The 13942-nt window shown below is 50.9% G+C and overlaps 2 protein-coding genes across 2 annotated transcripts; both read left to right on the top strand.

Moving 5' to 3' along the window:
- The first annotated feature begins 2331 nt into the window (after positions 1-2331).
- On the top strand, positions 2332-3355 carry LOC119702730 (homeobox protein goosecoid-2-like). The gene is given in 3 exon segments (XM_038141275.1): positions 2332-2654; positions 2657-2937; positions 3044-3355. Coding segments are annotated over 3 exon segments (879 nt in total). The 5' UTR covers positions 2332-2368.
- Positions 3356-12141: 8786 nt separating this feature from the next.
- VENTX (VENT homeobox) lies at positions 12142-13640 on the top strand. Its single transcript, XM_038140869.1, has 3 exons — positions 12142-12327; positions 12502-12795; positions 13281-13640. Exons 1-3 carry the CDS (start codon positions 12142-12144, stop codon positions 13638-13640), a joined length of 840 nt encoding a protein of 279 aa, XP_037996797.1.
- The last annotated feature ends 302 nt before the right edge of the window (positions 13641-13942 follow it).

Raw genomic sequence — 13942 nt, 5'->3', positions numbered from 1 at the left:
CTCCTGCCTGCTTGGTCTGCTCTGTGAGATATATTGCCAACAGAACTGTCTAATGCTCAGAAGTTCTGGGATTTTGAAATTTATCCTCAGGTCTGTGGTGGGGGAAGTCTTCACATTTACCCAAAGAAAAGAATAATTAAGAACCTGAAATATTAAAGGTGGGGTAGGGGGATTGGTGGGGTGTATGTTATAAAACAGGAAATTTATAAGCGATTTTGTACTGTCAGGTCAAACAAACTTTCTAAACTTTCCACTGTTAATCAGAAAAAGGGAATGATAAATGGACGAGGATTCAAGTAATTAGATATCAAACAATTACACTTGTTTGGTAAAAACACACACACACACACACACACACACATATATATATATATATATATATATATATATGTCTGTGTGAGTGTGTGTCTGACAGGCTTTGTCCATACTAGAAATGTTTGATATAGATATATGGGAGGTATTAATGCTTGAATGTTTATTTACGTATTTTTTCACCTTTTTTCCTCCAGGAAGCTTGTTTAGTGGGCTCAGGCTGCAATGTCAGTCCCTACCTGCACAGGCCAGAAACGAAGGGCTTCAGGAGGGCTCTGATCATGTATGTTGTGGTTCTAGATTGGTTATTAACACCTTTACATAAAGGTGACAATTTTGTTTCTTGGTTTTGTTTGGTTAGAGACAAACTCTTGAACAGTGTCATCTCTGGTAGAGCAAAGTAGGACTCACACTATGCCATGAAAATGAACAATCAACGACAGAGCCTAAAATGGGTTCACAAGTCAAACTTGAATATACTTAAATGAAACAATTTTCTGGTGAACAAAAAACTGTAGGATTTCTTGATGCATGGATATAGCAACTGTATTTTGAGTGGACAAGAGGTTGAAATATTTGGTTTAGGAAAAGATTGACAAAGAGGATTTCAATAAAACCTTTACTGGGTTAACATAAAGAAAAAATATATCGGTAAAATATTAAAATTGAATACACTGGAAGATTAAGACATAAACTAAGTAGGAGGGTTTTCAGTCTTCTGCCTCACCAACAGTCTAAGAAAGAGTTGGAACTGTGGTTACAGTAACTGTTATCACAGAGAAAGTGAAGGCTGAGAAATGCAGCCAGAGTGGCAGAAAAGCAGGTTGGCCAAGTCACAGGGTAGGCAGACAGCAGAGCGCTGGGTTTGTGCGCAGGTGGCGGGTGAGTGTAAAGCAGCAGGCAAGAACAAGGACAGATGAATGAGATGTGCAATCATGATCTCTGGAGACAGACTGAGACCAAGCAGGGCTGTGACAGGAATTATCAATGCAGTGCAAGTCCCACTCTGTTCTTGCACAGGACAGGAGGGTGAAAAGGGGAGGGAATTCATGGCTACCCTGCGGTGAAAAAGTGCCCATAAAGCACCAAGAGGCTTTTGTCAGTGTACTACTACAGAGGCTTTACTGCAGCAGCCAAGTGTTCCTGTGGCACACAAAACCCAAAGATGAATGGGAACCTTTCTGAAAGATGCACATAAGGTAGTAAAAAGAAAAAGGAAAAATAGCAGAGAAATTTGGATGACCTGCATAGCTGCAAGAGTTCTGGGAGGGAAGATATGACACGAATTCTGTAATTTCAGCAGAACTCTCAGCAGAATGTGAATTCTAAGGCAATGATTGTCATTTTCTGATTCGTTAGTTCAGAAACCATAATTTTATATAGAAGACGAGGAGTCGGTCGATTCCTAGAATCCAATGACCTTGACATTTACCGTTTTCTGTTTCACAACATTCTCCTCCAAACTCCTCAGCCTGTGTCTGGTGCTTATAACGTGATGCTGCAAAACCCAGTGAGTGAGTTTCTTCGCTAGCCTGGCTGAGGCTGTCTCGGGAACGCAGTGCTCAGCCCAGAGAGGAGCAGGCTTGAGAAGAACAGTGGCCCTGGTGCTTGAAAAGGAATGGAAAAGCAACTCCAGGGGAAGGGAGATCGGAAGTAGCAGCGTCCCTTCTCCCTCCAGCGGCCGGGGACGCTGCGCTCCCCCGGGGGTACATTCCCCAGCGCCGTTTGAGGCTGCTCAGCTCCATAAATGCCATTTGCATGGGGATAGGATGTAACAAGAGCTGTAAATCACTGACGGCGGAGTGAACTCCTCAGGGGCAGACACGGCGGAGCCGAGCCTCCACGAGCTGGGGCAATGTGTGAACGATATCTTTTGTTGGGGGGGAGGTCTGATAGCAATTAGATGATACTTATCTGGCCCTTTGATGTGTATTTACACAAACAACGTTTTCCTCCGGGAGTTGCGCTATAAAGGGAGTTGCCCGTGCTCCCCGAAACACTCCTTCCCGGCGTCTCCAGAACAAGGCACGATGACCAAGGCCCCTTTCTCCGTGGAATGGTTGTCCCAGAGCAGCCAAGCTCTCAAGAGCCCTTCCGAGGGCTCCCCACACCGAGCATCGTCCGCGGGCCACCGGCCCGGCTCCGGCTCCAGCGTGGGCCCGAGCGAGCGGAGCCAGGAGCAGGCGGCAGGCCCGCGGGACGGGGCAGGCGGCCGGAGCGGGGAGCGCGGGGCGGCCACTCCCGCCGCAGGTACCGCGGGGCAGCCCGGGGCTCCCGGGCGGGGGCGGCGGGTCTGGGACACCCCCGGGCCTGCCCGGGAAGGCACCGCTGCGCGGGGGCGGAGGGGGCGGCGGTTCCCCACGCGGTGCCCGGGCCTGGCTGACCCTTTCCCCCTCGTCGTCCCTGTCCCCAGGAGCAGGCGGGAGGCCATCGGGAGCGGTGCCCGAAGAGGGTGCCGAGTGCGCGGGTCCCGAGGAGCCCTGCGGGCGCGGCGGGCGGCGGCTGCGCACGGCGTTCAGCGCGGAGCAGATCAGCACCCTGGAGAGCTCCTTCCAGCGGCAGCAGTACCTGGGCGCCGCCGAGCGCCGGCAGCTGGCGGGCAGGATGCGCCTCTCCGAGGTGCAGGTGAGCGGGGCGTGCTGGCGGCGGCGCGGCTCTAAATAACGAGATAATCAAGCCTGGGTCGCGTTGTAACCCCGTCTTTTCTCCCTCCTCTATGCTCTTCCCCCAGATCAAGACCTGGTTTCAGAACCGCCGGATGAAGCTCAAGCGGCAGCTGCAGGAGTTGAGGACGGAGCCCTTCTGTAGCCCCGCTCTCCCTTACGGACCTCAGGGCGCTGTGGTGCCCCTGCCGCTCACATACGTGGCCCGGCCACCGCCTCTGCCCCGGCAAGGGGCCGCCCCTGAGGGCTTCCCTTTGGCGGCCCTGCCGGCACCCGCCCTGGACATCAGCAGCGCCTGCAGAGCACAGCCAGTTGGCTTTTGGGCAGCACCCTGCTTCGTGGGGTACCGGGACCCCAGGGGCTTCCTGCTGGGTGTCTGACCCTCCGATACCAACTAGGACTAAAGAGGATTTGCACTACTGACAGACAGCTGGGCTGCCCTCGTCCGTAACTGCTTGGTGGAGTTATGATGCAGCACCGATCTAAACATTTACAAAGACATGCTGGACAATCTGAATCATGGACTTCAGGCCCTTGCATTTATAGGCAACTGATAAATGTAAAATATAAACGGGGTGGGACAAACAATAATATAAATGGAATCTTTTAATAAACCTAATTTTTTTCCAGCTTTCATGTGAATTCCTTTCTCATGGATTGCAGAGTTATTCATCCTGCCCCAAAAGAAAGCTCCTCTTCACTGAAGGAAGCATAGACTTCTTCTTATCTATATTTGTTCTGCCCCACCTGCAAGTATTCTGCCGCTGAATGCTAAAAAAAGCATGAATTTCCCTCTGCCTTCTAAAGCAGGTATCCAACCCTGTCATGGAACTGGGCTTTTAGTCAAATATGTGGATACACCTGTTAGTTAATACTGGGCTTGCTATAGTAGAAGAATAGATGCTTCTAAGATTTAAAAAATTACTTTCTAAATAAGTATGATACTATATCTTCACGATTTTATGAGCTGCCTCAGTAGAATAGTAAGAACCTCTTACCTAAATAGATCCTAGAAAGGATCTTGAAATTTCTTATCTACAAAACAATATCTAGTCATCTCACATGCATCAGGGTAAAAGGGTGATGATCAAAAGAATTTTAACATTCCAAAGCTGGTTTTCCATAAGTGGCAGTAAAATTCCTTACCACTGTGCTATGCACTTTAAAAATTTGGATAATTAGCTAGTAAACTGATGATCAAAACGGCCTGATTTCAGGCCAGGAAAAGGGCTTTGAGAAATGATCTTTGACTGTAAGTTGACATAAATCTTTCAAAGTCAATTGTCAACTAACATGAAAAGAGCAATAAAAATTTCCATTAGTTTAGAGGTGATCTGGGGGGTTGCTAGGATATTTCCGGCACACTGGTAATTTAAACTCCTGTAATGAATGGTCTGAGGGTTCTCTGTCAGCCTCTTTGAATATCTTTTGTATACAGAGGCCAATCTCCCTCTCCAGTACCCTTGCCTGGTGAACAGCAACATTATGTGCTGCTGTGGGCAGTGGGCTTTGCAGTCACTTCTGCAAGTCTTGATTTTTTTGTAATATGCTGTATTTTTCTAGTCTTTTGAGATAGCATTATTTGTCTGCAATTGCACAAATTGTCTGTCTCTAATGCAAGTGCTTCAGCTAAATTAAAAGGGGCTCGAGTGCTATCAATCTTGCTGACATCTCAGGAACATCATGCAGTTATGGATTAAGGAAGTTTGTTGACACGTAAGTAAAATTCCCATTCGCTGGAGGCTCATTTCTCAAAGTCAGGCATCATTAAACGGTAATAGTGATTTGAAGAAATCTTTCTGACTCTTTCAAACATCATTGGATAACTGGGGTGTCTCCAGAAAGAGCTGCATGCGTGAATATTTTCCTCTGCTCTAAAGCAGTCATGTTAAAAATAACAAAACAGTCAAGGCCAATAAAAGTACAACTTCCCGTAAAAAAAAAAAAAAAAAATAGGCATCAGACTCCATGTGGCTATTCTGTTTTCAAGGGAGTAATGGTTGAAGGGTTAGGAGTTCTCTTTATAATCTCGTGTGGCCACGGAGGAGAGCCTCCACCCCTCCTCCAAATGCTCTGCTCAGCTCGTACGACAGGAATAAATGGTAATAACCCTTCCTGCTCTCAGAGGCCAGAGCGGCGGTATGGGAAGCTGGGGGTGAAGGGACGCAGCGCTCTGAAGGCACCGGGACTACCCGCAGCGTTCCGGGAGCGCCCCAGCCCGGACCAAATGGGGGAGGGTGAAAGGGAAGTGGGCATGGACAGCGCCGCACCTGGGCCCGGGGAAAGTGAGAGACAGATGGAAAGACTCAGGAGGAGAGAGGGAGAACAAAGTGCTCCCGCCTGCCGAGGGGCGCTGCTTCCTGGAAGGGGAACTGAGGGGATGGAGTTTGTGCAGGGGAGGAGGGTGTCATCGTGCCCCCACACCCCAATGCTAAAAAGGGAGAGGCAGGAGCACTCCCTTATCGGGTCCCCATGTCCCCGTGGAGAAGTCTCTGAACGAGCCCTCATTCCCTGGGTCTGCCCTCCCCGCTCCCGGGCTCGTACCGCGGGGCTGCAGCCGCTTGGCTGGGCTGTCCATTCCGAGGGGCGAGCGGCTCGGAGCCGGCCCAGCCTGCCCTGCCCTGCCCTGCCTGCCCTGCCCTGCCGGCCCAGCCTGCCCTGCCCTGCCCTGCCGGCCCTGTCCTGCTCTGTCCGCACCCTGCCCGCACCCGGGCTCGGCTCCGCCGCGTCCGGCGGCACCGGAGCGGGGCAGCAGCTTCCCCTCCGTGCAGAGGTTTAGAGGCGGGCAGAGAGCGGTGCTGCCGTCCTTGCCGTGACTTTAGCCCGCGGGGTTCGTGGGGACCGCCCTGGGACAAGCGCGGCTGCGAGGCCGAGCGGCGCCAGCCCCGGGCGGTCTCGGGGATGGAGGCTCAGCGTGCCCGGGGGTGTGTGCGGCTCCCCTCCTGCTCTGGCTGAGCCCGGCGGCTTTCGTGCCAGGTGTGAGCGCTGGTTCGCGGGAGTAACGGGGCATCCCAGCTCTGGGCGTACGAGCTGCATGCAGAGCGGCTGGCGAGGCAGAAGCCCATCTCTGTTCGAAAGGGTGCTAATGGTCACTTAACATAATGACTCCTTGGCCACAGCAAGCACATGAAATACCTGGCCAGTGTTTTGGCTGGGCTAGCTGGCAAATACTCTTCTGTTTCCCGGTAATTGCTCAAATGAACGCGAGAGGTGATGCTCACTTGGCTGAGTCCCTAATGATATCAGGTTCCTCCTAATGTCTACATGATAATTTCTCTCCGACCTGCAAAAATCGGCTTTCTCTAGAAGGCAATTACAATAAACTCCCAGTTGTCTAGAAAGCTTTATGTGAAGTAATTTCATTTTTGCTGAAGCTGTCCAACTGTGGCATTAAAACGGGAATGCACGTTTTTCCTTTGATCTGAGAGAAAGAAACTCGGGCTTCATGCTTTATTCCTGCTTGTTTGCATTTCTCCTTCACTGTGTTTTAGCCCTGTCAGCAGTAAAGGGGCACTAGCGTCAGTGATACCTGCACGGTACCAGCCCCTCGCAGGAGACGAGAGCGCTCCGACTCCGGCACCGCAGCGGCCGCACGGCCTCGCAGCCGATGCCCGGGCAGCGCGGCGGGGAGCCCCCGCCTTTGTGCCTTCAATGGCACCGCAATAACCCAGCACCGGAACGCTCTCCGGCAGCACAAAGCGGTGTGGGCAAGTCAGCTACAAATGGGAAGGGGGAAAAGAGAGGGAAAAAAAAAAAAAAAAAAGCTGGGTCGATTAGCTGGGGAGGAGTAGTTTAATGCTCGTGGGGTGAAATTGTCGGAACCCCCCGGCCCGGCGGCTCTCGAGGAAGAGGCTGTATAATCTGGAAACTGGGCTCCCCGGGGAGGAAAAGGGGATGGGAGGGGAAAATTGCCAGAGCGCTCACTTCAAAGACCTTCTCCCCTGCAGTGCGTGCGCGGAGGGGGAGAAAGCTGATTGAATTGACACCGCGGGGCGGGGGAGCCGCCAGCAACCGCACTCGGAACCGCCCGTCCCAATTTGGCTAAAGCAGCCATCAGGGGACGGGGAATAGGGTCGGGGTGTATCACCCCCTGCAGCTCCTAGACATGGTGGAGCCACTCCAGGGACCTCTTTACAAACTAGGTGAAGTTATTCGGCGTTGTGTGCTAATCGAGAGAGATCTCGCACTGTTAGGCCATTACATCTAATTGCTGCCCATTATCTCTCTCTTTGATACTCAATTAGATGACAATTAACTTGATAAATCCCACCGAAGTGGAGGGGGGAAGAAAGAGGAGAGATTTCTTGGTCTCGACATGTTCCTTGTGTAGATTTTATTACTCTTCATATTTTTGTCTTAAACTCCTAGGCTTCGACCTAGTGTTATCCTCTAATAGCACCTAGTAGGGAGATAATCCCAGTGTCTCTTCGGTATTCAGGTAGGCTAAGTGCTTTAATACTTATTTCAGCTCCAAGTTATTCTGCCCGGGCAATTCTGAACAACTGTGGAGGTGTCATAAGTCCTCAGGCACTGGGGCGATGGCGCGCGTAGAAATTCAAGTACTAGTTTGTTTCGAGCTAACTTGTATTTAACGTATCTAGGTACTTTGTCCGCTAGTTTTGCAAAGCACACAGAAATATTTCCCCGATAAATCGTTTTTAATGCAAAGTGCGTGTTTGCTCCCACAGTCGCTGAATGGGGATATCTGGGCTTGCAGCGTGAGTCGGGAGGGAAGAGGGCGAAGCGCGGCCGGCTGAGTCAGTAGCATTTGTCATTTATTGCGTGTTAGCCCGCATTGTTCCCGTGGGCGAAGGAGCGGCGGGGTGATGGCACTGTTAGTGTTCACGGGTACTTCAAACAGAAAAGCATCTATTCCCAAACAATCGATCTCGTTGATGCCTAATTGACTCTCTAATAGCACCTATCAGGACATCAAAGGGGACGCTGAATAACCAAGTTAGCATTTCCAAAGGGGAGCAGTGGAGGGTACAAACAGCCATCAGCTGTCCCACCGGCCAGGAGCCCAGCCCGGGCCCTGCGGCTGCCTGTGGGCCTGGCATTCCTGGGGCCCCTTCGGAACCAGAACAAGCTGTCCTGTCTTGACAACACTTTTAACCGTTTTAAAACCCCGTTCCTTAAAAAGTTTACTTGCCTCTGAAGGGCTCATACGTTTCCCCAGGCTCTCTCCTCCAGCCCATTTGTGCAACTAACATGGGGGGTTTTTGTGGTGTTCCAATGTTAGAGTCTTTTTGCTTTGGATTTGTTGGGTTTTTCGCTTTCTCATAGTGGAGTGGGTGGCATTGCACCTCCTATCATCTCCACTCCTCCACTTTTGTCAATAATACATTGAAAATCGGTGCTTTACATAAATGTAATTAGGATCTGGCTATGATGGAGCTACTATCCTAGATCTGGTGGCCTAGCACATCAACTCTCAATCTATGATAAATGCTATGATAGTTTAGTCTGTATATAGTTTTGGGGTTTTTATTTGTTTTGGTTTTTTTGGTTTTTTTTTTTTTCATGGTCTACATACAGACATGGCTAGCAGGTAGGAAGTTTGCATCATGAAGATTTGCCCAACTATGCTAGCAATTATCATTCCCCTTGAGAAGGACTATTTTTCTGTTGGCAAAATATGTCCACTTTTTCTTTATGATTTCATGCAAAATCGATGTGATGATCTGCTGAAGGTGGCCTTGGCACACCAACAGCATCCCTGGGCAACAAAAGTGCTTCAGCAGCTGGCAAAGGATGAGTATCTAGTGTCTTGTGCAGGAGATGCTGCAGCCTAAACGATGGGCTGGACCTCCTCAGGCAATACCTTCATGCTGTAGAGCTGCTGCAGTCCTGCCTGTTCCCATGGGTTCATGTGCCACGTGTGCACAAAGCCCCAGATGAAATATTCCCAGGCATACTGGTGAGAGAAATCTACCATTTGTCCTTAGAAGCCTTGTAGAGCTCACATAGGAAGAGCACTCTGTCCTGACAGCCGTATCTGTAATTATCACATCCTGGCACGAACCTCTGCACTGACATTCGGGATATCATACCAAGTTACGAGACTGCATAAGCTTTCAGCACATTTCCTGAAGCAGCAAGCATGTTTCTTGTGGTTGTAAGGCTTACATACAAAGGCAGAACAATAAATATTTTGAGATGTGATTTGGAGAAATGGGTCCTCTATGTTCTTAATATAACACATGTAAGAAAAATCCATCAATTTTTCAATATTATACAATGTCTGAAGTTCTGAGTATGCAGAATTCTATAGGAAAATACAAAATTTTCCCTGAGAATTTAGATTTTGTTTTCCATCATGCTTACATATCAAATCAATTGAATGCTGTAAAAATTTTGCATTACAGGAAAGAATTGAATGGAAGTAAATTTGTGTCTCATATGAGCCCCTTATTACTGCAAGGTGAGGGAAGATTTAACTGCAGATGCAGCACCTCTGTCCACCCAGGGTCGTTAAAGTTTTCAAGTTTCTCAAGCTGCCACCTCTTTCTGATGGGAACTACAATAGCCACATAACACCTTCCACACTTTTCCCATCTGTTCCAGGGTTTTGTGGTCCACAGATGCAGCTACTTTCATCTGGAGTTGGAGGGCTCCTAGTGTTTCGTTTAAATATCCTGATAAATAGGCAATTCAGATTGGAGTTTAATTTTTAAAAAAAACAGTTTTTGTGGACTTTCAGCAAACTGTGTGACAGGTTAGCTGCTTCCCTGCATTCCCAGCCAAATGAGAGGGAGGAAATGGCAGCAGCTCTTCAGGGTTAATAGTAGTTGCCTTCTATAAGACACACATAATGTATCAGTGCAAATGTTGGTCTCTTTGGGCACAGCATTGCGTGGTCCTCTCGTGTCTGAATCAGTTTTGGGGACGAAATGTCTCTCCTAGAGGGCAGTCCCTGCGTGTTTCTGTGTGCTTGGGTGAGGGGCCTGCAGGGCATGGGGGACCCAAGGCTGCCTGGCTTGGCACAGATTTCTTCTGCTGGAGAAACGGTGGGGGAGGCTGCCCTGCTGGAAGCAGAGTGCATGCTGCTTGCTGGGTAGGTGTGTGCTCCGTTTAGGAGCCCCTGAATACCACTGGTTTTCATGTCTTGTGTCTGAACTTCTTTTTGGTGAGGTGGTCAGGATCTGCAGATAGCACTCACTGCTTTACCAAGGACAACTTGCTGTGCATGAGTTTCTACGTGGCAGAACATGGGTTTTTCTGCTTGGATTTGTCCACATATGAGGTTATTCAGAAATTGCTGTTCTGAAATAAGATCACAGATAAGAAAGTGATGTGTTTGCTTCAGAAAAAGAGGGACCAAACACGAGTGGAATAGTTAAGGAATAGTTATTAAACCCTGAAGTTATTTAAATTAATGTGCAGGCTCTTAGTTCATTTGGGGAACAAAGCCTATCCCTGCTTGACCGCAGTGTGTCTGGGATTTAACGGTTCGTGTTACAGTGGTTTTGGCTGGGTCAGTGGCACTCACAGGTGTGCGGTTCTGATCCAGAGTGGGATCCAGCTGTGCTTGGACCTTTGCATTGGCTTGTGCATATCAGCCAAAATGAGGCTTGTGCCAGCAGTAAGTGAAACTCCTTTAGTGGCTGCGCCCAGCACCCCTCAAAGAACAGGGCGATCTCTCTGTCGGGGCTGTGCCGAGGCAACAACAGCCTTTCCCATCCCTGCCCTGAGGGGATGGTGTTGCAAGCAAAGCTTCAGGAGGCATGCAGCGCTTGGGCTCTGGGGGCTTGGTAAGGTGTTTGCATTGCTCGGGTGCCTGGCCTTTATCCCTCCCCCGGGGCCAGTGCGGGGATAAGCCGACTTTGTGGGATCGGGAGGGTTCATAACCCTCTACACATTCCCGCGGCCACGGAGTTACGGGAACACCTGAGACAATGAAAATTAATAGCACGAATAAGAGTTTTTGTTGTTTTGGTTTTTTTTGTTTTTTTTTTTTTTTCCCAAAATGATTTTCATAATAAACTGGGGAGGTGGTTTAGTTGGGGTTTGGTTGACTTCTTTTTTCCTTCTCACATTGCACGTGTGTGGGAACTTAGACTATTTCTGTGTTTTAGAAAGAAACAAACTACTTCCCCGTTAGACCCAGGTTTATGGTGTCCACTTCTTCCGGTGGTGCATCCGAGCAGGAACTCTGAGGATTTTGGAATCGTCATTGAAATTGAGGTCCTATCAGTGCATTTACTCGGTTAGAGGGATTTGCGCTCGCTTCCATCCTCCTTTAAGCGATGGTTAGAATGGGGTAATTCAAGTATCGCTACTGCCGGCGCGCTCGTCCTCGGTGTGGGATTTTTTTTTTACTATCGTGACCAAAAACCCGGTGAAGCGGAACAAAAGAAGAACCTGGAGACAGGCTGAGCTGCTGAGATGCCCCTTTCCCCCAACCAAGCTGTGCTGGGAGGTGTCTTGGTATCCTCCCTGCATTACAAGGGCACCGTCCTTCTCTAGAAGCGGCATATGGATTGGGGTAGTATGAAGCTGATGAGGTGCGAGCTCCGCTGCTCGCTCAGCGCTTTGATCGCTAAACGACTGGGGAGATGGGCTGCGTTTTCTGGCTAGACAGACGGCGCCAAGTTCAAGCTGAGAGGGCCCGAGGCTCTGCTCACCCCCGGCCTGGCTCCGGCCCGGAGAGCGAGGGTTGAGCCCCGTGGATAGGGACTTCTTGACATTGGCCCCCCATGGCTTTTCCCAGGGAGGGAAAAGGACGGCGGGACTGGCAGGCTGTACTCGAGGTTCCTTATCCCTCATCCCTGCCCGGGCCCGTGGGTGGGGGTCTCGGGGCTGGGTTTCAGGCATCTGTGCCGTGTGGGACGCCGCGACTGAAAAGGGAGCGGTAGACCCGCGCTGCCAGCGGCAGCCACGGTGTCTCTGGAAGCGTTTGCAGGGCTGGGGCTGCCCGTGCCCTGCCCTCCAGGGGAGAGGGGCAGCTTTGCACTTCAAGGGGGTCTCCCCGGGCCCGCAGACACGCTGGAGCCAAGGGCTGTAGACGTTTGCCAGACGTGTGAACTTTCCTCCTCGCTGCTAGCTGTTATCTCTGCTCGATTCCCACTTTGATGTGTGTTCGCACTTACAAACGACCCCTCCCGGCACGGAGCGCCCATATAAGAGCGGGCCGCGGCCGTGGGTCGCCCAGCCCCTCTCCGCCATGGATCAGGTGAACCAGGCCCAGATCCCTTCGGCAGAAACCAAGCCCAATGGGGTCAGGCCCCACATCTGCTGTGCGCCCCCTCCCCGCGCCCCCAGCTCCTTGGGCAGCCCCACCCTCCTGGTCAGAGCCAAGCCCCGACGGAGCAGCCCCCGGCCGGGCCAGCCCGCGGACAGCGAGCCCTGCGCGGCGGAGCGGAGCCGAGGCGATTCCCGGGATATCACCGACCCCTGCCCGTCGGACACAGGTGGGTGAGGAGCGAGACTGGGGGGCCGAGAGAAGAGGGGAGCGGGCTGGGGACACGCCGGGATCCAGGCTCCCGCCGCTGCAGCGGCCTGGCAGGGCTGAGGGGCGGCGGAGGCACTGCCCCAGCCGGGGCAGGGGCCTCACCGCCGCTCCTCCTCCTCCCGTGCAGCCCCCGACGGCGGCTGGCTCAGCGCCGACGAGTCCTCGGGCTACGAGAGCGAGAGCGCGGGCGCGGAGCGCGGCGGGGCCGCGGCGGCGGGCGGGAGCCGCGGGCGGCAGCGGCGGGCGCGCACCGCCTTCACCTCGGAGCAGGTCTGCCGCCTGGAGAAGACCTTCCAGAGACAGAAGTACCTGGGCGCCACGGAGCGGAGGAAGCTGGCGGCTGCCTTGCACCTCTCGGAGATCCAGGTTAGTCCCGGAGGAAGCGGATCTTTCCCGGCCCCGTTTGGCAGCAGCCAGGGTCGGCGGCTCCACATCTGTCTTTCCTGCGGTGAATAGACTCTTGAGTTTAGTAGGGGCTGTGGGATCCCTCGGGGATTATTAACGAGTTACCACTCCGGGAAATTTGCGGCACTCTCTATCGGGAAGCTATCAAGGTTTTTATTTCTTAGTAAGATAAACTGTCCTGGATATACGGCAATCTGCGTGTACACCATGCAGAGCTCAAAACTGGTCTTTAAGACTCTAATTGATTACTGTAAAATCCCTGAACGCAGCCAATCTTTCCTCTGCATCCCGCAGATCCTCTGCCTTTCGCTAAGTAGGGCTGAAGCATCAGTCCCGTAGTGTCAATTCCATCTGAAGCAAAACGGCAAAAGCCATTACTTTGCACATTATCCTTAGGCAAAGTCCCTGATTTGTCTCCTGCATCCCCCCTTCTTTTTCTTGTTTAGATTAAGACCTGGTTTCAGAACCGGAGGATGAAACTGAAGAGACAGATACAGGACCACCAGCACAGCCTCGTGTCCCCCGTTCCATTCCACAGCTACGCCCCCGGGACCTCACCAGCTCTGTTTCAGGATGGTCTTCACTACCCCTTTGCTGCCCAGCACCAGAGACTCCTGCCTTTCACCCCGATGCCTGCTGTGCAGTTTGGGTTCTCCTTTCCCAGATACGACGCACCGCAAAGCACCTACCACTTTGTGGCAAATGAACTGCCCTACTACCATCAGCACCTTCTTCCTCATCCTTCTTTCCATCCGGTTATTCAGAACAAAATGGACAGGCAATGCCACCCAGTATATGCATTATAGTGACACAGCAGCGTTTTATACTGTAATGTATTTCATGCTCAGAACCTCTTGCTTGATTTGGAAGAATGTCTTTATTATTTTAAGTTAAATGTTAACATTTATAATTTTATATTTGATAATCAATATTAAAATATTAATTTAGTCTAAAATGTTACGTAGATGGTTTTCATTGCTCCCTACAGTTTTTTTCATGAATGTGTGTGTATATAAATAAAATTTGAACACGGTTATATATGCCAGCTCTATAAAAGATTGCATTTATGCAATGCAAACTGCAATGGTCACTTGTCCTCCTGCGTAAA

Source organism: Motacilla alba, chromosome 6 (genome assembly GCF_015832195.1).
Source record: "Motacilla alba alba isolate MOTALB_02 chromosome 6, Motacilla_alba_V1.0_pri, whole genome shotgun sequence".
Lineage (NCBI taxonomy): Eukaryota > Metazoa > Chordata > Aves > Passeriformes > Motacillidae > Motacilla > Motacilla alba.
This window is presented reverse-complemented; position numbering and strand designations above follow the sequence as displayed.